At 37.9% G+C, this 27,938-nt stretch overlaps 3 protein-coding genes across 5 annotated transcripts in view; 1 reads left to right on the top strand and 2 right to left on the bottom strand.

The window, feature by feature from the left end:
- Positions 1–27,938, bottom strand: part of LOC144641216 (cytoplasmic aconitate hydratase-like) — a 31,547-nt gene that overhangs the window by 2,390 nt on the left and 1,219 nt on the right. Inside the window, exons 3-20 of one of the 2 annotated variants that reach the window (XM_078500255.1) lie at positions 26,822–26,990; positions 25,613–25,750; positions 21,964–22,044; positions 20,748–20,817; positions 19,265–19,327; positions 18,571–18,691; positions 18,052–18,191; positions 11,381–11,552; positions 10,812–10,912; positions 10,038–10,245; positions 8,816–9,020; positions 8,312–8,396; positions 7,806–7,962; positions 7,400–7,464; positions 6,165–6,224; positions 5,606–5,710; positions 731–873; positions 1–148 (exon numbers count right to left, since the gene is read on the bottom strand). In XM_078500255.1, coding sequence (XP_078356381.1) covers positions 1–148; positions 731–873; positions 5,606–5,710; positions 6,165–6,224; positions 7,400–7,464; positions 7,806–7,962; positions 8,312–8,396; positions 8,816–9,020; positions 10,038–10,245; positions 10,812–10,912; positions 11,381–11,552; positions 18,052–18,191; positions 18,571–18,691; positions 19,265–19,327; positions 20,748–20,817; positions 21,964–22,044; positions 25,613–25,750; positions 26,822–26,990 — 2,231 coding nt within the window. The remainder of the gene's footprint in view (positions 149–730; positions 874–5,605; positions 5,711–6,164; positions 6,225–7,399; positions 7,465–7,805; positions 7,963–8,311; positions 8,397–8,815; positions 9,021–10,037; positions 10,246–10,811; positions 10,913–11,380; positions 11,553–18,051; positions 18,192–18,570; positions 18,692–19,264; positions 19,328–20,747; positions 20,818–21,963; positions 22,045–25,612; positions 25,751–26,821; positions 26,991–27,938) is intronic. The other variant, XM_078500261.1, reaches the window with a different exon arrangement.
- Positions 11,597–14,898, top strand: LOC144641546 (uncharacterized). 2 transcript variants are annotated; one of them, XM_078500568.1, is made up of 6 exons: positions 11,597–11,899; positions 11,976–12,130; positions 12,432–12,557; positions 12,912–13,216; positions 14,177–14,300; positions 14,555–14,898. In XM_078500568.1, exons 1-6 carry the CDS (start codon positions 11,647–11,649, stop codon positions 14,606–14,608), a joined length of 1,017 nt encoding a protein of 338 aa, XP_078356694.1. In that variant the 5' UTR covers positions 11,597–11,646; the 3' UTR covers positions 14,609–14,898. The 2 variants fall into 2 exon arrangements, with proteins under 2 accessions (XP_078356694.1, XP_078356695.1); XM_078500569.1 differs by lacking the exon at positions 14,177–14,300.
- On the bottom strand, positions 15,215–18,019 carry LOC144640054 (uncharacterized). Its single transcript, XM_078499285.1, has 3 exons — positions 16,969–18,019; positions 15,869–16,510; positions 15,215–15,423 (listed from the first exon to the last, which is right to left on the bottom strand). The coding sequence occupies exons 1-3, from the start codon at positions 17,132–17,134 to the stop codon at positions 15,215–15,217; spliced, it is 1,017 nt and encodes a 338-aa protein (XP_078355411.1). The 5' UTR covers positions 17,135–18,019.

Raw genomic sequence — 27,938 nt, 5'->3', positions numbered from 1 at the left:
CGTATCTCCTGAAGGAATGTGCAATGTTTTTGGAGCGGCTTTTCCAATAAATTTGTTCACCAGTCTGATGTTGGCAAATGTTCCACGCGCCATTACAGCATCGTTTCCACGGCGAGAACCATAAGAGTTAAACTCACGAGGTGCAAGCCTGAGAAGAGATCGGAAGATAAATTCTTCTTGTTGACTCTCATACATTTCTTTTAAGAATAACTGAATTCAAGGAATTTGGAGACACAGCAAGACAATGCATGTCACTTGATTTTCTTTATTCTCGTCCCCTGTCTGCCTAACAATGTGGTGAGTTTGAAGGAAGAATTACATTTTTGCATTGCTCCTTTCACTTTCAAGAGTGCCAAAGTTCCAAATCAAAAACCTCAAAATTTTGAACCAAAAAAAGCATCACGTACAAGTACTGCTCAATTGCTTTCACTTGAATGGTCACACAACGGTTTCAACTACAGTCAACTCTCTCTAAGACAAACACCGTCGGGATCGGCTTCAACTGTCCGTCTTAGTAAAATGACTGAAAAATGGCAAGGACGAGACCAACAGCAGGTGTCCGTCTTCCAGAGGTGTCCGTTAAGAGAGAGTTGACTGTATAGACTTTACAGTAAACAACACATCAGCAACTGAGTCCAGCTTTTGTTTGACTTTAAAAGCGAACGGATTACATTATATACTATTATATTACATTAGCAAATGAAGAACAAAAGAAACTCATCAAACGTACCCTTGTCCAGCCAGATAACGCGCAGCAGGACTGGTGCGAGATATGCTGCCCGCGGGAGATATGTGATCAGTAGTGACCGAGTCACCCAAGTTCAACAACACAGCGGCATCTCTGATGCTGTCATGCGTTGGCAACTCTTTGTTCTGTAAGTGAAAACCAACCATCAACCAACGCCAAATGCTGCAAATCATCCTTGCTTTGATTTGCAGTAACATAACATTAAAACAATGCTCTCTATAAACAAGGAGCAGTAAGTTACCACAGTATTAATTATTGTTTGTAAAAAAAAAATCACGTTACTTCCACTGCCCAATTTTTTTCCTGATTTTTTTCTGACCATAAAGTAAAGAATCAAATCAAAAGTAGCCAACTTTAACTACAGAAAGCAATTTCATTTACCATGATGGTAGCATAGGTGTTATTGACAACACTCATTAACCAAACGTGCAGAATCTTAAAAATAAAATTTCTGACTTTTTGCTTACTTCCCTGGCTTAAAGGTTCTGTGACAAAACAGTTTTTATGAAGTACTTGCCAGCCCTTGGAAGGTTGTCACAATTCAGCAGAATACCACAAAGATATAAATTGTGGCTAGTTTACACGAACAGTTTTTATTTGCTCGTGTAGACAAGGAAAATTGGCCAATCTTTGTGACAAATATATTTGATGAGAAGCTGGCGTGTAAGCTTTTATGTGACAAATAAAAACTGTCACATACGAATAATCAAAGTCTCTTCGAGATATCGACGTTTTTGCATGAAGTACGAGTCGAAGGTTTATCCTGTGCATTGTTCTTCGAACTTATCATTACAGTTTCTTTGTAGTTTAGTTTAACAATTTCCTATCTTCGCGGAGGAAATGCAGCCATATAATTTTGTCAAAAATGGCTCGTCCGTGCCGGGTATTTATACACATATTCCTTAACATTACACAAATAAACAGTGCAAATTTCACCGAGATCTGACAATTCTATACTTTAAAATTGCAAAATTTAAAAATTTAAAATTTTCGTCGCGTGGCCCTCTCGCGCCTTTCGCGTTTCTCCCATTCGCGCGCTAGAAAGTAACGACGCCTGCCACGCAGGCTACGCAGGCTAGCGTAACGATTGCTCCACAAAAAAGCACAAAAAATACAGATATTTCCGACTACTGTCGGAGAAAACTGGCTGAAAAATGGCTTGTCCGCGCCTGGTATTTATACACATATTCCTTAACATTACACAAATAAACAGTGCAAATTTCACCGCGACCTGACAATTCTATACTTTAAAATTGCAAGGACCTTTCAAGGCAGTCGATTACGGCAGCGAAATTAGCAAATGAAACAGCAAAATATAATTGCAGCGTAAATAAATCGTTACACTCAAGCTGCGTTTTGTCTAGGCTCTGCGAGGGTCGGATATCAAGACCCAGGATTAAACAAAAGCCATATATACAGTGAATGCTTTCGAATTATATTTGAAGATGAAATAAGAAAGAATTTTGCTGTCTTTGACTGAAATTCCACTCGAACTGCGTAGATACGATCGCATGTTGTAAAGCCGATTCATGCAACATTGCTGTCATTCCCTGTCAACGCGAGGTCACGTCCCTAACGACCTAGGCTGATGACGAAATAGAGTTGCGCTTGCATGTAGCGACCAAATTTGGCCTAATTTTTAACCGCTCCTAAGCTTAAAGAAGCCCCCATCTCTTGCATTTGTTTTAACTTCAATAATATCTTTGAAAAGAGCGAGTTTTTTGGTATGGTTTATTTTTGACGTTTGTAATTTTTAAACGATGTAAGTGCTAGTGATTATTTATTCGTGTTTTAGTTACGCAATCCATTGTTTGTGCGACGCTTTTTATAGATCGCCTTTCAGACACACGTGCGTTGAGATAAGAAAGCTGACATGTCACTTTTAAAATTGTTATATAACGTTTGTAAATGTGACAAGTCACGTTTTTTTCACGAGATCGCAAGTGATCACCCACAGCGGAAAGTAATCCCTTGAGAAACTAAAACAGTCCCTTGAGAAATTAAAAAAGTCCCTTGAGAGTTTACAAATATGTGGTTCCAAATTTTGTTCACTAACCCCTATTCTACGTTTTTAGCTTGTAAACAAGCAAAAACGTCGAAAAAATTGCTCAACTATTGCGACAGCATGGTGGTCCCCAGTCTTCCAATCTCCCACTTTCACCGCGGTCAAACGTCTCAGGCAGGTTTTCTTTCCATTTCGTCTATCCAGCCTACAGGTTTTTTGTGGTTTTCGTATCTCTTTAATGCATAAACAAGTATTGTAAAAGAAATTTTTGGATTCTGCCACTTTTTCGCTGCAAAATCGAGCTTTAAAGTTCCCGCTTCGGCCACGCCCAAAGAAGTTGACCGCGTGATCGAGGATTGGTGATGAGTGACGTCATATCAGGAACCGCTCGAAGCGTTTGCATTTGTTTATTTGCTTGACAGCCACAACATAAGGTTTGTTTTTCCCAAGAATTCTTCGAGTTTGGATGGAATACTCACATGACAGCGATTTCTTATCTGAAGAAGACGTAACTAGCAGTTCATCTGATTCGAACGAAGAGATCGAGTCCGGAGAACTCGAATCGTTCGCTTGCAGTGCAGTAGAAGATAAGAGTAACAAAGAAGAACGCGCTTACTCTCAAGAACCTCTAGCGGACGATGCATCACCATGGATAGAAGAATATAATCGAGAGAAGCAACTTATTGAAGAGTGGGAACGAAAATTACAAAACCAGCTTAACAGAGTCGTGGAATTAGACACATACCGGTATATAGATACTTTTTCCAAACACTCACTCCGCGCGTTAAATTTGCATTTTGTACGCAAATTCACTCCAGAAAGCTTTGAATGGAAACTTCACGCGTCGCGAAACCTACAACCACGGACGGAAATCGATCTGCATTCTCAGGCTGTATACCTTTTAATTTTCATTACAGATGTGAAACGAAAATGAAAACAATATAACGAATAGACTGTAAGCACTATTATTCCCGAAAATTGCCCTTGACACTCACACAACGCATTGACTTGAAAGTGGAATGCTTGTTTGTTTTGAATCGACACTTGTCGCGTCGGTAGATTTGCGTATGTTGCAAATAAATGTGCCCTTAGTTGATACGCAAAAGATTAATATTAATAAACATGTTTATTACTTTTATTAGTCCTTCTTGTTACAGCCTAATAAAAATACAAGCGACTTTTCACGCGTTTAGAAATGCCGACAACACGCGCTTATGATAAGTGCGACTGACTGTCTCAAGAACGATTAACAAACAGTCCTAACCCTATCGATTTTTTAACTTTTATAACTTAAAAAAACTTTTCTTTTCATCGTGACAATGCTTACTTTAGGCTGTGAAAGCTTTGATAAACTTTTCATTGTACGCACTTTAAACAAACAATAGCGCTTGCAGAGACCAATCGATAAAATTATAACTTTACATGTATGGGAGTTGAAACCCTGAAAAGCTACGTACGAGCGCAATGACTTCGATTATAAAGATTACATTTTAATAAGACTTTATGAACAAGACTTACAAGTAACAGAAATAGAAATTCAAGCGATATTCGAGGGAGAAATAATTCGTTTTACCTTGACTGGTCGACAAATCGAACGCCGCTTCAGCTACATGTTATCTTTGCTTGGCGACGCTTGCTCGCTTATTATTTTACACGATGGTTGACAATAGGCAATAAAAATCTCTTGGGAAGTTGGCGACGTTTACTTGTAGTTTTTTAGGCGTCTAACTAGACGCGTGTCTTGTCGTTCGAGAACAGACACACAATCAAATGAATAATGAGTAATGAATACCCGATGACGACTTCGACTGGACAAAGTTAGTATTCCGGTGAAATCTTGGCACAGGAACAATGCCAATTATCTTTTTAGATCAGCGACCGTTGGCATTGAAGATTTTCAAAGGAATGTCTTCTTGTAATATTCCTGGGAGCGAAGTAGCAAGCACAGACGGCAGACGAGGCACTCGGATTCCACTTTGCACGTTTTAACTTGACGAAGTCCATCTACTTTTTCCTTCTAGCCTTTGCTTCTGTTCTCATATCACCCCAAAATGCAGCGCAATACCCTTTTCTTCATTTGGAGTATTCAAGCATACCACAACGACGCATCTATCTGGTATATTTCTACCGTCAGTATCTCCTCGCTATTACAGAAGAAATGCTGACTTCAAATGGCGGCAAGATTTTGCGGTTCCTGATCTGACGTCATAGCCGGTCTGGAACCCAGACTCTTTCTGGTCTTGACTTCCGGACAACTTCTTTGAGCGTGGCCGAAACGGGAACTTTAAAGCTCGATTTTGCAGCGAAAAAGTGGCGGAATCCAAAAATTTCTTTTAGAAAACTTGTTTATGCATAATAGAAATACGAAAACCACAAAAAACCTGTAGGCTGGATAGACACTTTAAGTGTTATTACGAGCAAGGATAAAGGTAAACCAGTGTTTTTACTTTTTAAATGTTTCGCATCCGAACCAAAGGTGCTTTGACAAATGTCGCCGACAAGTCCGCATATCGCTATTTTCAAACACGTAGAACTTTTTTAGTACAGCTCCAAAAAACTTAGTAAACCCTTAGGATACCGGTTATGTATCGAACTTTGAACTGTGAAAATTAAAACCTTATCTTTGCAGTACTTTTCTTATTTTTTGCATATTGCTGTCGTTTGACCGCGGTGGATCTCCCACTAGGCACTGTGCACGCGAATCGCTGTGCGTATCTGTGTTGTCTTAAGCTATTTCTGGCGCACTAAACTTTGAACTGTTGACAAATAATTGTTGTGTTATCAACCCAATCAAATATATTTGTCACATAAAAATTGCCCATGTAAACCCGGCTTTAGAAATAACTACTCACCATTGTTTCAAAGAATGGTGGATGTTTGATATAAGTTGATTTTACATCCCACGGGTACAGCATACTGTTCGGTGCCTCCAGTGAATTCCACCGAGGATTACCACTCTATAACAATTATTTGAATATAAGTTTGTTAAATAAGCAACTAGCTCCCCACAGAGTTCACATTCTTAGTAAAACTTTGTTGTTAATGGCTTGTGTAAAAGACCATTCTGGAAAATGACTGCGACCACCTTTGTGAGCTACTAACTGGGCTATGTCTTTTTAAGATCTTCTAATGTAGAACGATTTTCTAACATACCGGTAGCTAAAACCAATTCGCCTCCTAACCAATCACAATACACTCAAGGTACCAATCGGAGGTCATAGGTAAACAACATATTATAAAACGTCCAAAACCAAACGAATCGTTGTTGGCTATTTTTTGTTCCTCAATATACAGCCATGTTTGTTTTCATAGGTTAAAACACAGAGATAAATTATAGGAATTTTAAACTTACAGCACTAACAACAAAATTTAAGGCAAAATTGGTTGCATTTCGTATCTTATTCTGCTTACCGCCACTTTGGCATAGACTTCCTTGAACATGGCAGGAATAACATACTGTCTCTCAACAGCCTGTAGATAAATGAATTAAATTTGTCAACCAAAGAAAATCAAAGAGGTCTTTGACCTACTCGTGAATGCGTTAGATATATTTGAATCGTTCCTTTGAACAGTATGGTATCGATGGAAAATATTCATTATAGGGATAAATAATAATAATCAACTTTATTTAAAGAGGATGAACATATAACAGGTTGCTTAGGTATAAGAATTACTTTTTTCATCATTTTAATTGTTAAGTAAACCGATGGCTCAGTGGTACAGCTCTGCGTTCTAAAGCGTGTGACCCGGGATCATTTTTTTCTTCTTTTTTTTTTCCACGGATATTATATACATATCTGTCTTGTATAGAGTTTCGTTCTCTTTTACTGATTATCCTTTAATAAATCGTGCCATGCTCTACTCTTCCCAGTCTTTTAATAACACATACATAAAGTCACTGGTCATCGTTTCCGAATGTTCGCGACTATTATATAAGAAAAGGCAAATGAATATTTCATCGTTTGGGAAACGATTGTTTCTCATTTACAGGGGTGAAGTATTTTCTACACTTATTTCTTTGAACTGATACCTTTGTAAAGCTGTATTTTTATTCACAGCCGAGGGAAACTAAATTTAGAAAGCGCCCGTGAGCATACCTAATTTGCATAATGTTAACAACAATGGAAGGATGGACAGATGGCTATACTTCCCCACTATACTCGTTCATTATGCATTCACGAGTAAAAATGGCTTTCCTACTCAGTTTGGAGAGTTGGATTCACACATGTAGTTGCTCATGAAAGTACAACTACCGGTACCAAATAATATTTTAGCTACAAAAAATAACTCTTGGTGACTTGGTGAATTCAACTACATACAAAAAAGTAAATTTTGTTTGTATTGATTCGAGTTAGAACGTTACTGCAAAACTGTGCATGAACGCTAACGGAACAACATTTGTCCCACATTCACTTAGCCTGCATGCAGAGAGAGATGTCTGCACGCAGGTTAGCATTCTGAGTTGCAGCTTTTAATAACATCATTGATGGCATTAACGGATTCAAAAGTACAGCATAGAAATTAGCACTTGCTGGCCCACTCACCCAGGTGATTACAAATTAAACATTATTCCCTGAGATGGCGATTTCTGTCAAAAAGCCTGCACTGTACAAACAAAATACACAAATGTAACACTTATCACAAACCTGAATTTCTTCCCTTGTTGGCCAGATGTCTCTAAGGAAAACTTCTTTTCCGTCCTTGGAAATACCTGCCATATGCAACAGAAATGACTTCAAATTGAGTGAAATAATAACCCTGCATACAGTAGTAATTTAACATGAACTTTAAATCATGAAAACTCCCTCTTGTGAAAGGAAAACTTTACTCAATAACCCAAGGAACATGAAATTTAATTTGTGCATAATTGTCTCGTTTACCATTTTAACAAGTAAATTATAGTCACAGTATATGTAGTTACAATACAAAGGAATGCCTTCTTGTGCTCACACAGACTACAACATGATTAATTTTCTCTCTTTCCTTTGCTTTCTGCCATAGGTAACAGAATTAATTTTATGTTATAAAATAAATGTAGCATCATCGTCTTACCCAGAGGCTCTTTCTCAAAGTCGATGAGGACATTGCCAGCAATGGCATAGGCAATCACCAGGGGAGGGGAGGCAAGGTAATTTGCTCTTGTCAGGGGATGGATGCGTCCCTCAAAGTTCCTGTTTCCTGACAACACACCCACAGCAACAAGGTCACCCTGAAAGCCATAAACCAACAAAACATAAGTGTGCAGTGTTAAGAATGAACACTGCTAACAATGTTGATTTTCTAAAAAGCCTTTACTTAAAAACAATTAATAGACATATTTCAGAAGAGAAACATCTTGTTCTTTATTTTCTTTACTGTGTTCTTTGTAAAAGCAAAATATGAATTATGGGACCCGTTAAGTTTCCTCTAGGACCAGTAAAAACTTCCTCCTCTTGTCCAAGAAAGACTACTCACAAAAGTTAGTTTCGAGCACTGGCCTAATAGGCCTGGAGAATTACCTATGATTCACAACTCTTTAAGCATTACTGTGAAAACAATATGATAAAGAATCCAGTCACCTTTTCTATTGCCTCTGATACTGGTTCAGACAAAGGACCAGAGTTGCCAATGCACGTCATACAACCATAGCCTACAACATTAAATCTACAGTACAACAGAGAAAGCAATCAAGATAAGAATACCGTACATCTTGCCTTCTTTGTGTAGCAGGACAATGCTCACATAAAATAAGGAAAAGCAATGTGTCTGGCAGTCAGTAATTCTAACATGTAATCAAATGAAGCACATTTAATTTGAGTAATGCAATGTGGGAGGCACGGTGGCTTAATGGTTTTTCTGGACCAATGTTTAGTCTAGCCAGAACTCTCTGTTGTATTCAATGACAAATGCATGCAATGCTAGAGGGAACCTGTAATGGCCTAACATTCCAGGGAGAAATCATGCTCCTAGTCAGTTAACAGTACTGAAACTACATTGTAGGCCACTTAAACTATAGTGTCCCTTTCACAAATCCTAAAGCACTGTATGTGTGGTACCAGCTCAAGTCAAGTTGCATATCCTACCCTAGTTTTTCCAGACTTGGTATGACGCCACTCTCATGAAGATAGTATGTGACAACTCCAGAGCCTGGGGACAAGCTTGTTTTGATGTATGGTTTGACGTCCAGTCCCAGATCGACAGCTTTCTTAGCTAACAGTCCTGCTCCAAGCATAACTGATGGATTACTGGTGTTTGTGCAACTTGTGATTGCAGCTATCACTACAGAACCTAGAAAAGGTAATAAACAAGAGAGCGAAGCAAACATGAGAACTAGTAATGTGACAAGAAGAGGTAAAATTCATCAAAAATTAATCTCTAGACTATGCCCCAAAAATGGATCTGTGTACACCAAACCAGGATAAAATAAAATGATGGGGTCTTTTGTGCCATATGGGTCAAACAGGACCAAGTACCGTATTTATTCGATTAAGCGCCCTGGGCGCTTATTAAATTTTTTGATCTTGAGAGTGGGCGCTTATTCGAGGTGGGCGCTTATTAAATTTTCATCATTTCTCGCAAGTAGTTAGTTTATTTTACAACAATACAATGAATAATAATAAAACTGTTCATTGAAAGTTTCTGTAAAATACTAAGAAAACTTGGTCTTCGGGGAAGTCTCTTAGTAGTACTAAGTCAATTTCAATCTCAATTTCAATAATAATCAAAGTACTTCTCTTGTGCTCTTCAGGGGGTGGGCACTTATTCAAGGCTGGGCGCTTATTCGAGGTTGGGCGCTTAATCGAATAAATACGGCAAGACAATCATGTACTAAATAAGGTTGGTCATCAACTTTGTGCTCTTCAGGGGGTGGGCGCTTATTCAAGGCTGGGCGCTTATTCGAGGTGGGCGCTTATTCGAGGTTGGGCGCTTAATCGAATAAATACGGCAAGACAATCATGTACTAAATAAGGTTGGTCATCAACTAGAAGTTGATAATGGAAAATTAACTGCCATAGCAAATTATTTTGGAAAGCTGATGTTTTGAGCCTTAGCCATTCAGATATTCTTTTTCACTCTCACGCACTCCTCCCCAATGTGAATTTTATGAACAAAAGGGAAGCAATCTATGATTCAATCTTCAGCAGGTGGCTAGGGGATAACAAGGCAAAAAGAATGTCTGTATAAGAGGCTACATATTAGTTTGTACATGTAAGTGAGCAATGAAATTTACAAGTTTATAATTACTACTGTCAGTTCTCAAGCGGTGACCAATCAGCAGCTGATTAGCAAGCTTCAGATTCTTACCATGTGATAACTTGAATTCTTGGCCATCAAACGTGAAAGGAACCTCTATGTTGTGCTTTTCAGGTGGGATACCAAAACCTTTAAATCCAGCTTTATTATTCAAGCATTCCATGAAATCCTGTTTCATTTCAGACACAGCAACCCTGTCATGGGGTCTCTTGGGCCCCGATAATGATGGAGTTACAGTGGACAAGTCCAGTTCCACAACCTGTAGATAAGCAATGTTTTTTGTATATTGATCAAAAAGCAAAATAAATGCTCAAAAGAGCTACTGGGAGTGCAACACTGTGTTACAACCAACCTCATTAACCTGGCTACCTTGTCATTCATGGTTTGTGATGACTACAGCAACAGGCCACAAATCTGGCCATATTACGGTATTAACCTATTTAAATAAGGCCAAAATAAAGCAACCACAATAATAAGGTGGCTGTATGAACAGGGTGGCTGTAAGGTTGCATGTGAAGAAAAGCTAAAACCATTCATTCTTTTCTTTTAAGACTCCTTTAATACCATCATATTGGGTGGGAGGCTAACTACAGTAGTCAGCTATTTACAAAGCTGGTCGAGGAGTTGAACTCAGGACTACAAAGAACAAAATACAGATAGTGGCAGAGTGGAGGATTTGTACCAGGGTCTACTAACAGTTCACATGAATAAATCCCCCTACCCTTATCAACTGTATTCCCCTGAACACTTTGCTATTCAGTAGGCTAGAAGCTGGCTGGCTCATCAAAGTGCAAATTCTTCTGTAAGCATGCCAATCTATCTCACCTCTGAGAACACTGGATCATTGCTTGGGTCTGAATAGTCTCGGAACATTTTTGTAGCTCTCATGTAGGCTTCAACACAGTCAATATTCTCTTCACTGCGACCTGAAAAATATAGAGAACAAGCACCATGACAAAACTTGCATACATTTAGTTTGTATTGTAACAGCAATAACACTGCACAGAGTACCTCAAGTTCATGAAGAGAAATCAAGATCAAAAAACAACCCTCCAAGTTAAGACCATTTTAATTAGTTGCCATGGCAACTAAAATTTTGGAGCTGGCAACTAAATTGGAACCGAAGTCACCAGCCTGGCAACTAAAATTGAGAAGGATTGAAAGTGTGAGCTTGATTAATTTAGCGACTAAAATTTTTCACTGGCGACCAAACTTGAGCAGTCAGTGGCCAAATCGCCACTAAGGAAAAAAATAAACTTGGAGGGTTGATAAAACACGGAAGAAGTATTATCAAAAACTCCTGCAAGCATATTACATTGTGCAAGGAATTCTTTACAGGACCTTGAAATTTGTCAAAAACACAATAAAAGTTCAAAAATCAAATGATAGTTTACCTGTCTGTCTGAGATATAGTAAACTTTTCTCATCAACAGGAAAGAACCCAACAGTTGCACCATACTCTGGACACATGTTAGCGATTGTGGCTCTGTCTGCGATGGACAGATGAGCAACACCTGGACCAAAGAACTCCACAAATTTACCCACAACACCAGTTTGGCGAAGGTGCTGCAGGAAGATTCAAACAAACAAGAAACACTCATTAGATTACACCCGCTTTCAGTGCTACGTGCATAGGCGACATTTTCGATCATCTTTCGACATGCCATCTTTCGACATACTATGTAACCAGGCCTGCATGTACTTTGTATTCAAAATGGTGAAGAAACTGTCCGAAGATTTACGTTGGCGTGTAATATATCACCGGTTTATTTACGGATCTTCCATCGAGGAAACTGCACGAAGTCTATTCGTTTCAAAACGTTTTGTTTCCAAAATAAGAGCATTGTATGAGAGAACGAAGGACGTAAAGCCTACGTCCTCTCGAAGGAGAGGAAGACCAAGAATGCTGTCTTGTGAGTAAAGCTATTACAAATTGCTACCAACGTGGAAAATTTCAAGCCTGAAGGATATTTTCTACCACATTCTTAGATCGCGATAACAGGCTGATAAGGAGCATGGTAATTACAAAACCAGAATTATATATTGATGAATATGTTGATTGGTTTCGTGATGTCACTGGAAGAGTCATTTCATTGGCAACGATGTGTCGAACAATAATTCGTCTGGGTTTCACCTACAAAAAGGTAAGCTTATTACTAGCACAAACGTTTAAGCTTGTTGTTATATGTTCTAAGTACACCCTTGAGATACTGCATACTTTTGATTTGCTAAAAAAATCGTAATCTGGAAGGAAGGGAAAACATGAGAGTTTACATGGAAGAATTACGCGAGCTTACAAATTCAGATATATTTAAGCTTAATTATTGTTAACTCTGTTGTACCCCTGCGAGTGCTTCTGTTGCAATTTATAATTTAGTAGTTTGAGCAAGACATTTCTTTTGATATCTGACATCAGGCCCATTACCCTGTATTATCATCCTACAGATGAAAATAATTGCTTATCAAAGGAGAGAGACTGATCGAGCAAACTATGCTCGTTTTATTGCTCCCATTCCTCGACACATGCTTCTATTTATTGATGAAACTGGAAAAGACATCAGTAAACTTCAGGTATGAAGTTTTAGTATGGAATCAAACAACTATTTAATATATTTCCTTTCTTTTCTTCAGTGCGATTTTGAAGGCAGGTTTATAAAAACATTATACACTAGATACAGGATAAATAGTTTTTTTGAGTGACAGGACTGTTATGTTTGAGACCTGGTGAAAGATGTTCTACAAGTTTTTTAGATGACTTCAAAACTGTCCTTAGTCATGCATGTCTACCAAATACACTCATTATTCATTTTTCCCTATTTTCTTTATAAATTAGCCTTTGATGGATAAATTACCTCCTGCATGCATGTTGTATTCAAGCTTTTTTTTACTTTGTGATGACACCTCATTCTGTTTATTTCCTAACAGAGAAAAATGGGCAGATCCCCTCGTGGTAGTATCCTTGCTAACATTGGTTATTTTGTCAGAGAAGAAAAATATAGCTGTGTTTCTGCCATGAATATTGAAGGAGTTGTTGCTTCTCACACTATCCCAAATGCATTTTCGACTGGTGATTTCAACTTTGCTTTACGTCACTTCATATTGCCACATGTTGGGAGATTTGCACTTGGAGAACCCAACTCTGTTGTTGTTATGGATAATGCCCGTATTCATGACTCCAATGAGTGTATAAGGATGATCAGAGAAAGAGGAGGCATTGTTGTGTTTCTTCCGTGAGTTGAATTAAAAATTAATTGTAAACATTAATCCAAAAAGCTTACCACAGCCATATTTAGTTGATCAACAATGAGTCACAAAGAGTTGGGTTATTGGTCCGATTTTTGTTATTATCATGAGAACCAACAATTAAAAATCAGGTCAATAATCCAACTTTTGACAGCTATAGAATGAAAATCATTTGTCAATTCAGGTTACAGTGAATCAATATTCTAGCTTCCAGTACACACTGCAGTTATATGATGGTTATAGGATAATTTGCGTCATTCCAGAAAATATCCATCTTCCCCCCAACTGAGACTTTTTTTGGTTTGAACCCCTTATTCCCTCCAAAAATTCCAGTTTAGGCACATACTTGCCTTTAAAGATTTTCATCTTTAAGATCCGATTCCCCTTGGAATTTCCAATTCTCCTCCATGGGAAGGGTATTGATATTATCTGGAACCACACATTGCTGAAAAGTGATTGTTAGATTCTGAAAAATATCCTGACCGTCTATTTGCTCTTTCATAGCTTTATATATTGTAATTTATTCTTCTCAAAAGAATATGGCCAGAGACTGTGTTCTCTGTCTACTGACTGTTTTTTGTTTAAAAAAGGTTCAAAATGGGAATTGGTCATGCCAAGCAATAGTGAGAGTCCCATGTAGACTGTTGTGTTGATTTTCCTTAGTCCAGATTACCCTTTCAGTATCCTTTCCAAGTTTGTTAAGGATTTGGTACCAAAAGAAACTGAAAGGGCAGTCTTATCACACTGATAAACAAAATTATATTTCAAGTACCATACAAACTCTGCTGCCCAACTTTGAAAGTGCTTTATTCAGTAATTTCAACACTTTCAAGCTTGAGAGTGAACTATTTTTACTGGTGAACATTTTTTTGTCAATTTTATAAAAAAAATTCATGACACAATCAAATAATTCAAATGAATTACTGTTACTTTTCGATTTTTTCTAGCCCTTATTCACCAGACTTAAGTCCAATTGAAGAAGCGTTTGGCACAGCCAAGAGTTGGCTCAAAAGACACAGAGATGTGGCACAACAGAGCCCAAAGTACTGCATTGCTTTGGCTCTCAATCAGGTTAAAAAGCAAGATGTTTCCAAGATATATATATATATATACCGTATAAATTATGATTGGATAGCGTAGATGTGGTGCTAACTGAACCGCAATGTAAAAACAGAACTTATGGAAATCAGTTAGTTTAGTCGTGAAATCGAGCACAAATCCATCATCTTCTTTTCTTAGAAACATATGCTGTGTTTATCGTTCATTTCAGATAGCATGTTACAAACTCACTTTTTTAAAACATTACTTTATTTCCACCATTTCAGATCACACCTGATCAAGCAGAAGCCTTCTTTGTCAACTGTGGCTATCTTCAATAATTATTCTGAATGCTATTTTTTGTTAACATGTAAAACTGAAGTGAGAATGTAATGTTGATATTTCATATGTTAGGCAGAGTCTTGGAAAACTGAACAGAAGACAATAACAACAACTAAAAAGTAAACCTCGCTTGTTGCACTGTTGCACAAGTATTACAGTATTGTACTGTTGAACTGTCAATAGTGAGAACTAACAATAAGAATTTAGCAATACATGTGCATGCTTAAAACACTTTAACATGAGTCTGTAACAACAGAAAAGCAACAGTTAAAATTGCTTGAAAACTGAACATTCTGGATTGCAGTCTTTATTGTGTGCTAGGGTAAGTTGATATGGAGTAAAACCTCTGTTGGTAGGGGTCACCCTCCATGCCAAGCCAACATTTGTTTTAAAAAATTACAACAACAACAAAAAGGACACAAGAAACAAATACAACATGGCATAGAGGGGGAGGGCGAGGAAGACATTAACACTTGATTACGGATGTGCATGCAGGGTGCAGGTTCCTTTCCTATAGGGGGCATTATTCCTTATCAAGGAAAGTTCAAAACACCATTATAATCTGGCACTGGTAAATTGTGATCCTAGCACACTGGTTTTTTTTTTTAATAATCAGATTTTAACTTTGCAACATGGCCAAGAATCCTGGATGCATGTAAAGCATTTGTTATGCCAAGCTGCACAAGCCCTTCCATGTTAAGAAAACTGAGCATAGCACCATCAATGGATTCTTTCTCAAATAAGTTGATGTATTCTCCCAGATTGAGATACTTTAACATATCAGAAACCTGTGCAACTGTCATAGACAAGAGACCTGTGTAAAATAGAAGAATATTGACATTTTAGTAACAAATTATGTGTGAAATTACCTTCACCCGAAAATGCTGAATAGAGAAATAGGTACCTTTTATTGGTCATACATTTTGAATTAAATATTCATCCTAAATTTTTATCTGATTTTGCATCAAAGTCATGAGAATTTTCAATTTCTCTGCATTTTCTTATTTGTTCACTGACCCACTCATCATAGTCAAAGCTATCAGAATCACTACTTGACTGCTCAATACTTGAAACGTTCTGGCCAACAGTTGTTTCATTGACAGAGTCATGAGACTTATCTGGGGATCCTGTACTTGAGGTCTCACTTAGACCTTCATGACCACTGTTTGTATTATATAAATATTCTGGTGGATCCCAAGTGTTGTACCTTAGCTGAATCTTATCAGGTTTGATGTTTTTACAGTAGCAGTTGAACTGACCTGTTTCTTTGGATGTACTGGGCTCAGAGTGGACCACTTCTTTAACTGGGTGCAAGGCAGTAGAGGGCATTCCTGGCAAGAAAGCCTTAGAAATGATGCTCATGGTCATGAGGTGCTGTTCTCTATTTATTCGTTCCTTCTCCTCCCACTTCCTCTCTTGTTCTTGTCTTCTTTGTGCTTCAAGCTTTTTGTCATCTTCTCGTCTTGCTTCTTGTTGCAAAATAAGAGCTGCTAGCATATCCTGGGAAGATGATGCTGACGTACGAGAAATTGATAACCGCGCTCCTTTCCTTGGCAGTGGATCAACTGAAGTGATGTGTCTATACTTAGACCAATCTGGCTCTTCCTCTACACCTGACACAGTTCCATTTATTATAAGGTCCGTCCAAAGACTCAAGTGAACCACACCAAACCGATCTAATGTTCCTATCTTCTCTAACTTTTTATGAAGGTCGATATGAACTTCATTCCACTTGGAGTTTTCATTTTTGGAATCTGTATTGATACCTTGCACAAATTTCTCATAAACTTCATCATCATGGTCATTGTCAATGTCTGTCTTGACTCTCTTTGATGTTGATGGTGAATTTTTCATTAAACATCGTTTTGTACTCTTTTTCCCTTTTTGGTCTCTCATGTTATCTGAATATACAAACAAGAATGCGGTGTGTTTTAAAATATGCCCAACACTATGACAACTTTTTTGTGGCAAATGTTAGTTATCCTTGGCCTCTGATTGTATAGTGTGTGCACACAAGAGAATATGAATAAATAATAAAAAAGTGATCACACTTTTGGGCTACTTCATGAAATCATGAAAACTTTATTTACCCTCGGTATAATGAGGCGTGTTAGGCCTCTAGCAAGTACCGGTAATGAAACCGAGTAAATAAATGCATGAATAACGAAATAAATAAATGAAAATAGATTTCTAAGTCCTTTCCATGGGAAGGTTATTAACAAATTTTGAAAAGGATAGCCCCTAGCTGGTGTTTACAAGTCCCAATCATGTTTTCTGCCCTAGCTGTATTTGTCAGTCCAAACATGATGTATCTGGAAGGTTTGGCATAATACGAATAAAAATAAATAAAATATGATACCTGAATCAACAACAACGGCAAGCCGTATTATATTCTGTTCGCCTGAATTAGTCTTTGCACGTTTGGCCTCAGATAAATCCTGGTCACTGTTAAGAACATATAACTGCTTTCCTTTGGCATTCATCCAGAAGAAACCAGCTTTTATGCAGGCGCCAGGTACTTTCATTCTTACATGTTTCTTAAGATCATCCAAAGTGACGTCTTGACTCAAATCATGGATAGTTACCACTGGGCCATCTGCTTGATTGGAAGACAGATTCACTCCAGCGACCACCTGAGCGCTGAGTTTTTGAGAATCCTTGCCCCTGGGCGAAGATCGCGTTGGTGTCGCAAGGCCTAAGAAGACAGCATTTTATAAAACTGGTAAGCGGGTTTGCGGCAAATGCCATTTATCACGGAAAATGTCTTGAATTGGGATGATAGTGAAACTAGCGACTTCACTTGCTATTGAGTAGGCAGATAGAGAACAAAGCCACACAGTAAAAAAATTATAAATATCAAAAACTTACCGCGAAAGTGCCAGTCAACAGCCATCCGTATTGGAACACTTGATTTGTGTCCATTCTTCATTCGTTCCGGATACTCCACAAAAACCTGCTGCATCCCACTCTCATTAACAATTAGAAACACTGCATTGGTTTTTGATTGTTTTTTCACGTAATAAACGTTGTCCAGAACGATCTCATCTGCGGTGCAGTGATCCATCGTATCCGCCAAAACCTTTCTTAAAGCGCATTTAGTCTCCTTTAGATTTTTTGTTACACGGAATTGAAAACTTAATGGTGTCCCCAACGCTTTTCCATTCTCGGTTTTAGTGAACAAAACAACTTCTCGACTTGGGCTTTCCTCGGGAATCGGAAGATTGAAGACGCTCATTGCTGCTCTAAACTCAGCATCTGAAACCCTTGCCGCCATTTTTTTTGGAAAAGCACATGCTTTTCATGCCAGGCCTGGTTACATAGTATGTCGAAAGATGGCATGTCGAAAGATGATCGAAAATGTCGCCTATGCACGTAGCACTGAAAGCGGGTGTAAAAGAACAAAATTCCTACTAAACTCCTGAACCAGATATTTGCTTTTTACCTTCGTTATGGTGAGCACAACGTCAGTGGATGTGATAAATGGCTTCACATGCCCAGTGAGCTTATAGCCAACAACTTTAGGCAGCACCATACTGATGGCTTGGCCCAACATGACTGCCTCAGCTTCAATACCTCCAACACCTGCAAAACAGAGAAAAAAAAACAAGTTCTTGCTGTTGGAGTAATCAATTTTACTGTTGAAGTTATAGGCCATCTTCAACACTGCAAACACCTTTTAGGAGCTGTCAAACTTGCAAAAGCAATGACTAGTACTCACTTTTAGTTTTATGCAATATTAATTTACATACTTTTCCATAAAAGTGTCAATTCACGAAAAATTACAGCACCTTTTCCAAATGTTCCCGCAGATAAGCAGCACCCTCATTTTCAATCATAGTCAATCATGTAATCATAGTTAAGAAAAATGATGAGCCATGGTTAATAATTTTTTCACTCTTTTCCTCCTTTCTGCAGAAAAAACCTTAAATGGGAAAGATGACTGGTTAAAAGAATCTCTCACCCCATCCAACAATTCCAAGTCCATTGATCATAGTTGTGTGTGAGTCTGTTCCTACAACACTGTCAGGGTACAAGACTCTGTCAATGTTGAAAACAACACGGCCAAGATACTCAAGGTTGACCTGAAATTAAAACCAGTCACCAGTCATGATGTTTAGCATAAAACAACACCAAACCTTAGGTATGAAGCAGAAAACCTGCCTTTACCTTGCCACATTTCTGGGCTAAATACTCAGGGCTTAAAAAAACTTGAGTCCCAGCTTGCTTTTGGGACAAGAAGCTCTCATATTTGCTTGCCCAGGGCACTTGCATGCTTGTTAAGTAGTTTACATTTTTTATGATTTAGTGGGCAAATGACTTGCCTCGGCCGTTGCCCATCGGGCAAATAAGAACAAAAAATCACTTGCCTGAGAGAAAATCTAATTGTCCCAAATGAAAAGAAAAGTTACTTGGCCGACAAGAAAATCTAATCAACTTGTCCCAGACAAACAGACAGTGCTTTTTTCAAACCTTGCTTTCTTGGACCAAATTTAGTCACAAAATATGTAACTCCCCAATCAGAGTTGGGATGGCCCATCTACAGGTAGAATGCCCCATCTACTATAATTATCAAATGAGCGAACTTGATTATTTTACAATTCAGAAGTAAAAAAAAAAAACAGAAAATAAAAGGTTCCTTTCACCAGTTAACATACCTGATGAACTATGCCTGAGCCAGGTGGGACAATTGTCATGTTCTTGAATGCTTTCGAGCCCCACTGCAAAAATAAATGAAGCAGAGAAAAAAAATGCACTAAACTTTGTTACATAATAAGCGAAAACACAACAAAGTCAACAAAAAAACACAGAACATGTATACCATAACAGAATTTTATTTTGTCAATGTTATATGATTTAAGGTGGCTCCATAGGGTTTTGAGATATTACGGCGCGCGCACAAGTGATACCCATCAAGAGATCATTTTCGCGTTATTTTTTAAACTAGTTACATGAAGGCTGCCGAAATATTAAAAACAAGGACTAAAATATGTTGTGCATTATTCTTTTTTAAAATAACGGCCTTTGTTTTTGAGCTACATCTACTCAAAACGTCCTATTTTTTGGAGTTTTTATGGCTTTGATCTTAAATTTCTTTAATTTTCTTCGGTGAAAATTTTTGAAATTCTCCCAACGGATTGAATCTGATGAGAAGTAACTTTTAAAAACACAAAAAGTAGGGGTTGTCCAGGTCGTTTTTGCGTTTTTGGTTATTTTGTGTTTTTTTGACTAAGCAAAAAAACTGGCTTACAAATTTTTTTAAAAAAACGGCAAAAAGGGCAGTTAAAAAGGTATCACATCTATGCCAAATTTTAAGGAATTTCACCGAAGGAAACTCTAGTAAATACCAGGGGAAATTTTCTATTTTCGCCCGCATAACAATTACGTCATCAGAATAGAAATTGTCCAAGATCGCTATTTGAGCAAGTGTGAACTTTCGAACCATACAAGTTGATGTGTAAAGACGAGCGTTCCCCGTTTTTGTCGGTTTTTGTGCGAATATCTGTTAACCCAAAGGTTAGTTAGAGACATACCTTGATCCTTTATGTAGCAGAATCTCTGAAATTTTACTCGAAGTATCTCACAATCGTGGAGACTATTCTTTATTTTCTCTTTTGCTTTCGATTGTACGAACTTTACAAAAGCGGCCAGAAGCACCTCGGACGTTGTAAACACCTTTTTAGGGTGTTGTAAACTCTTTTATCTGCTCAACACAGGAAAGCACGGGTGTTGTTTCATTGGCAGGAAGCAAGTCTCACGTTTTCTTGCCGAAAATTTCACGCTCGCGTGAAGCCGCCATGTTTGTTTTGATTTGCCGGCATTTCAAGCTCGCCCTTTCGTACCCATTCTTCGCGCGGTCAAGAAACCCTATGGAGCCACCTTAAGACATCACATTTCATTGGCTAAGAAGAACTGTTCAACTAAAATACATGTCACTTGAATCTTAAGACAAAAATTGATTTTTTATTACTTTATGAGATGTTTATAAATAATTTAATTATTATTAAAATGCAAATTAAAAAACTGAATAATCTTTAAATTATGAATAGGCCGCAGTTTTCAAAGAAAAGTTTTATACACAACAATGCATGGGTATAAAATAATGAACTTTGTAGATAGAGTACATTTTCAAAATATTACCTTCAGAAAAAGGAACCTCTCCCTGTTTCTCATAAACTCCATTTCCTGGTTCTTCTGAAGTGCTGTAGAGCTAGTGGGGAAAATACGACAGCTTATGAATACACTTTATGGATCTTGGAATAATAATCATCATCCAGGTAGAGTCCAGAACAATATTAAACTATTTATCAGAATTTCTGGTTAAGTATGAATTCTTAGAGGGCAATCTTAGCTGACATAATTTTTAAGGAGACAACTTTTCAAATATATATATTTTTTTAATTTCTTTTCTTTTCTATGCTGACCACACAGACTTGGATAAAATAATTTTTGTTTGGCGATCCAAACACCAGTAGCCACAGATATCAAGTCCAGCACTTTATCAAGTACATATTAAACATGAAGTGTTAAATGGCAAATCTGTTGTAGGCCAAGTTGGTTTTCATGTCAAATTTGTTACTAACCAAGGTTAATAATCTGTTCCAATCTGAAGATGACAATCTTGCAATAAAATAAGAACAATTTAAATTCATTAAAAAAGAAATCCAAATTACATGGTGTAATTAATTCAAAATGACCCTAGTCAGCCTCCACCATTTTTGATGTCATCAAAATTATGAAAACTGTTTGGTGAAGTGAAATCTTATTGCATTGCTGTAAGTTGTATTCTTGGAACTCTGGTTAATTACCTTTTACAAGGTTCGTACACTTTTTCAGGCCAAAAACTCAAGGACTTTTCAAGGACTTTCCAGGACCCTTCTTGGAAATTTCAAGGACTTTTTTTCATGAAATTTACCCCAAATCAACGGTTGATGTGCTTGCTGAAGAACTAAAAAATCGCTTATTTTGGCAGTCTTCTCGTTGCCTTGAAGCCTTTTGACGTTCAATTAAAAAATCAAGGACTTTCAAGGCCTTGAATTTTTATTTTGAGATTCAAGGACTTTCAAGGTGTGTGCAAACCCTGCTTTTAGGGGTTTCACAGAGATCTTGTTCGTTCAGACACGCTCCACGCAAAATATAATACCAAAGCTCTCATATGTAAACAAAAACAAAGGCGTGGCTGACTAGGGTCCTTTAGGTGATTGTAAAAGTGTTACCTTCAGGTTGAAACAGATTAACCTACGTCGGAAAAAGATTTAACCTGAATTTAACCAATCTGACCTACAACAATTCCAATGACAGAACTGTTACATTATAAATGTTTTTGTTCAATGAAAAGAAGAGATTGACATCGCACCAGTCAATGGGCATCAAATGAAATGGACAAGGATCGTCCTTCTTAGGCCAGTTGCCCCCTGGATCAAACAACCGACTCTGACTGAAAGAACAACATCACAGATACTGTTCTGTTATATACTTATGATGAGTTAACCCTGGGCAATAACTAGATGGTTCTATTTAACACAGTTACTAGGAAAGAAAGAAAAGAAGTTACAAGAAGTGTTCTGTTAGAGGTTGTATACCTTTTGATTGACCCATTGTGGTGAAGTTAATACTTTAACCCTTTCACCACCACTGGCCGGTAAACCGGCCAAAAGTAAAAGTCCGTGTAACCCCAGTGGCCGGTAAACCGGCCAAACAAAACGCCTGGAAACGATCTCTTTTGTTTTGGGAAAAACTGGGCACTACTTTCCATATTTGGAAAACTAATTTATGCAAATGAAAGCACATGTTTTGAAAACAAAATGGCGGTCTGTTTTCACGAGCTGACGGATGAAGAAAGCATTGTAAAACGAAGAAGAGAACTTCCAGCGCGATTTTTTTCGCCATTTTCAGCAACAACCGAAAGTAAAGTCAATATTCAAGAGCAAATTTAACCGTGAATTTCAAGAGTTAAAGTCAAATATCTTCAAAAGTGTTTGATCAATAACCGGTGAAGATGTGTAAGACAATTCAAGGCAACTGTAAACCATAAACCTGCGTAAACAACAAGAAATTTGACAGGGATGCTCTTGGACGATCTTTACATAAAGCGGTAAGAGTTGTACAGCGTTTTCACTGCTTTTGTAAATGTTTTGAATTAAATAAATATAACTGTCTTAATGTACTTGTTGGCTGTGAAATTATCTTTGCAGTGATTTATTTTTCAGTTAGATACGATGTTTGTAGTATGCGCTAGCTTCGTTTGAAAAATTTGTGCACCATTTCTTCCTAAGAAATCACCATTTTCAAAATGGCCAGTGTTAGGGGTACTTTTGTGTCAAAACGTGCGGTGGTGAAAGGGTTAAGTAATGGTGTTACATGTAGTTTTAAAAGACCCTGTCCAAGGTTACCCATATGGCACATTTTACCTACAACTTGCATGCAACTTTGAGAGAAAACTTAATTTGCCATAAAACTAATTTTAAACCCAGCCATGAAGCATGATGTATGCATTGCTGCAGTTTCATGATAACATTTGATTATAAAGAGCACTGGTCAGTACAGTATAATGTAATTGTTTGAAATTAGTGGAACATATATAGGTGATGAGGTAGGAAAATAAGGCAACATGGAGGAAAATATTATGGTTTGTTACTTATTTTCAACCATTCTGGATGAACAATCTTTGCCAGCTACTGGTGTTAGGACACTTTTAAGCCAAGGTCAAGATACCAATTCTCCTGATTGATTGCCATACATTTCCTCTCAGTTAGTTGGGAGAATTTTGGTGGTTCATCACGTGTCATTGCATTTAGGATATTGTTAGGGCAAATACATATAAGCTGGACTCGAAAAATGCCAACTGATCATGCAGGACAATGCTTACAATGTACTTGCTCAATGTATATGATGACCCAGGCAAGTCATAAAAAAGTAAACTAAGACAAGCATGTAACTGCCCTGGCCTGAGCAAGCAAAGTTTGAGAGCTCCTTGCCCAAAAAGACAAGCCAGAATTAATTTTGTTTTTCAAGCTCTGAAAAAAAGGGCATGCCCTGTGTAGATGGCACCACGTTTTTAGTTTTGCCCTGGTTGCACAGTTAATGCTTATTTAAGATCCTTTTTTAAGCTCTCTTTGAATTCACATTTCCTCTCCCCATTCTCATTTATTATAAAACTTAACTTATATTGAAACTTTAAATTATCTAAAGCTAAGTGGCAAACCAAGACTCAGCTTGTAATATACATGTATATGTTGTGGTTTAATTTTTGTCAGTGGTTCATTTTTTTCAAACCAGTTTATTTTTTTTGGAACCAGTTCAATTTTTTTAAACCAGTTTATTTATCAAATGTCTGAAAAGGGCTTTCATCTTTTGGGGTGTGGTGAAAAATAGGGGCATGGTATTTTTAGGGGGGTGAAAAGAATAAACATGGAAAAATTACGGGAAATTTTCAGTCCCTACCTCCCTACTCTCTTTCTCTCCTTCACCTCCCCCCTGATATACCCTACAACCTCCCCCCTTTTTTACTATCCCCACTACCCCCTATACACAGATATTTATTTTATTTTTTTTTTTCTCTAACCTTGACCGTGTCTAACCGTGAAGCAGCTTGGAATTCAATCGCAACAAGAAGACAGCGATCGAACGATCGAAGTGGGAAATTTCGACAATAACAAGTAAGAAGTGGGCTTATTTCAGCAGACAAAAGAAAAGTGGTGGCTAAAAGAGATTTTTACGAAGTGCTATTTCTCCTTCGAGCTGCTCATTGTGGTCGAGAAATTACTTGTAAACAGACATGACAACTATTCCGAAGTCAACGTGAAAGTGACAGCCATATTTTGTTCATCTCTTCGTACAGTTTTTCATGCGGAGCAGCAGTCGAGCACAAGTTGTGTTAAGATTGTTGATAAACCTATTCAATTTCCGAAACTTTTATCTCTCCTGAAGATTGATTTAATGGATTCTCGTAACTGTTCATACGATTGCAGCAAGGAACATAAGTGGGCCATGAACGTAACTGCTCATTATCTTTTAAAATCATGGTACAGCCCAAGGCGCTAAAACGGCTGGAGAGACACAAAGAGTATTCAAACGCTACTTCTTCAGTTGGAGACTTTATCTTTATTAAAGTTGATCGTGTCGACAAGACATTGTTCCTTCATTCAAATCTCCTTCTGGGAAAAATTGAAGAAATTGTAATTACTTTTTTCACCCACCAGTTCAGATCCCTGAAGAGCTAGCACTCAGAACATTAAACTTGATTATACTACTGTGTTGTCATTTTCTGCAGCATGTAGAAAGGGTATTTAAATGCATTCTTCTTAGAATAAACTCAAATATCAAATTCTAAATACCTGTGGTGACTTTGTTGTGCAATGTCCTAACCTCAAATAAAAGCTAACCGTCCAAAATGAGTGCTTAACCCTAATCACTTAACTGAGTGCTTAACCCTAATCACTAAACTGAGTGCTTAATCCTTCTCACTTAAACAAGTGCCTAACCCTGATAAGCATGTACAAATACCCCTAAGCTCAAACAGAAGCTAACCGCAAGCCAAGTGGGGTGAAGCTAACTCGCAAGCAAACTGAGATGAAGCTAACCGCAAGCAAACTGGGGTGAAGCTAACCGCAAGCAAAATGGGGTGAAGCTAACCGCAAGCAAACTGGGGTGAAGCTAACCGCAAGCAAACTGGGGTGAAGCTAACCGCAAGCAACATGGTGAGACTCTAAAGGGAAGCTGTAATTTAATAAGGAATAACTTTGTGTAAAAATCACCTTGACTCATATAACTTTTAAAACAGGGGACCTCTAACCCTAAGCCCAAACACTTTGCTTAACTTCAACCATAAAGAAAGAACAAACAACAACTCTGATTTGTAAGATATCTTTATAATTTTTAAAAAAAATTGAACTGTTCTAAAAAATTGAACTGGTCTAAAAAAATCGAACTGGTTTGAAAAAAATGAACTGGTTTGAAAAAAAAATGAAACCAAATATAAAATTAAACCATAACATATACTTTACCTTCTTGATACATCAACTTGCACTGAATGATCGATGACAAGATCTACAGGACACAGTGGGTTGATTCTACCTGGATCACCTCCGAGTCGTTTAATGGCATCCCGCATAGCAGCAAAGTCAACCACAGCAGGAACCCCACTGGCAAACAAAAACAAAATAAATTTATTTATTGCATGGGATCAACCAATATCTTATTTTCCTCACTGCATCTTTCAAAAACAGGCGGAATCCGAAGGACAAAATCTAACAAAGATTGGGCTTTTTGCTGCCAATCATAATTATAACCAACAAAGTGAACCAAAATCTACCGATAATTGGTAGATTACGGTCCATTTTGCTATTACAACCCACAGACATGATTTTTTGAAAGCACTGAAATGAATTTCTGTTTTTTGAGAGATCTGTGGAGACAATGGACAAATGATGAGACTGAGGTTTGCGTATTATTGAAAGGCAGGGTTGGAAATTAGCGCTCGCCCACTCGCCCAGGCGCCCAGGCGCCCAGTTTGGCGAGTACGATTTTCATATCCAGATTATAGTTTTCAAAATAAGCGTCCACTGATCCACGAAACGCGGCAAGATTGCCTTTCCTGCCTCTTTTTCTGTACAATTTCGACACTTTGCTTGCAGCATACAGGAATTTGGGAAGATGTATCAAATTGAAAACTGCGTATCAACTTTTGAAGTAAGCATGCTCATGGTTAAATTGTAAAGTAAGGTCTTTTTTGGCGATTTTTCATTCAAGAATTAGATTGCAGTCTTTATCATGATCGACCACCACTGTGGCACAATGAGTATTGAACGTGATTAAAATTGTTAGAGGAGGGGGGCTAAATTTTCCTTTCTTTAATGGAGGAGACTGGGCGAGAGAAAATTTATCTGGGCGAGCGCAATTTGAAGGTCACTCGCCCAGATGGCGAGTGCTCCGAAATTTAAGTTTCCAACCCTGGAAAGGTGTAGTAAGATATCTACACAACAGATAACTTATAAAAATGTATCAAATATAGGCTTTTTGGGGGTCATTTGACATATACGTACATGTATACCGCAATAAAACTAAGGTAATTTCTATGGGAAAACTACTACTAAGATAATTAGTGCTTCAACCACAAGTTATGTTTGAGTAGAAATTTATTAAACTTTGCTCAGCCACTGTTATTTGCAGCACTGCTTGTCAAAAGAAACTTCCATAACTTTTACAATACTTACGTAAAATCCTGGAGGATGACTCTTGATGGCATAAATGGGATTTCAACATTTTGTTTTTGGTTATTCTCCCAGTCCAATATGTTTTCTACATCCTTGGACTTTACTTGAAAGCCATCACAGTTACGAACCGCAGACTCCAAAAGCACCCTGATTGAAAATGGTAGGCGGACTGCAGAAAATATGATCAAATACAGAATAGCATAAGAACAGAGCAGAGCTACATGAACATGTACTGTATGCAGCCCAGTCAAAATGTTTTTGAGTAGTAGGTGAACCAAGGCATTTACAGCAAGGATTGAAATAAGGGTGGGGGCGTTCTCGAAAATAATTTTTCTTGGCCCTTTGGGCCTAAGTTTGGCCTAAAAATAAGGTAAGGGCATGGGGCCCTCCATTACATCCGCCACTGGTAACAGTGATCCATGCCTTGGATAGGTCCTTTTCAGAATAGTGTCTTGCAATCTTGTCAATCGTATAATAGGTTGTGATACAAAATAGACACCTGGGCCGGGTTGTTCGAAAGCCGATTAACACTAACCCAGGATTAAAAGTTAATCGAGGGTTCAATTTTTCTTGCATAAAAGTGTTTTTCTTGCTTACGTTTTGTGGAGTTTGAGTTTAGTCGATGACAAGGCTGAACAACGGAAAATATAAACAGAAAATCTCACTGAAAAGTTGAAAAGCTGATATCAAAATTTGCGCTAATCCTGGATTAGCTTAATCGTGCTTTGAACAACCCGGCCCAGGAATGAAAAGAGCACAAGAGAGTTTAGTATCAGAGACAGAGACGAGTCAGACCAGAGACAAATCATCCATATGGGATGAACTTGGGCAAACAAGGTTAGCTTGTCCAATATAATTCATCTACATATAGAGCGGTTTTCACTTGAGTGTTGAAAGTTAATTGCGTTTGCTTTGGTTTTGCATTACTACGCTTACTGATTGGCTAAAAAATCTCGCGCCACTTTCTCAGCCAATCAGAACTAAAACCAAAACCAATCGTGACCCGCTCGCGCACGTTTTCCTGCGCTTCATGCCAGCTACATGTATTTGCTTCGATTTTTGATTGGTTCACTGGATTGTCTGTGTCCTTTGTGATTGGCCAGAGTAATTACTTTGG

Source organism: Oculina patagonica, chromosome 2 (assembly GCF_052425735.1).
Source record: "Oculina patagonica isolate OP01 chromosome 2, crgOcupat, whole genome shotgun sequence".
NCBI classification, from domain to species: Eukaryota; Metazoa; Cnidaria; class Anthozoa; order Scleractinia; family Oculinidae; genus Oculina; species Oculina patagonica.
This window is presented reverse-complemented; position numbering and strand designations above follow the sequence as displayed.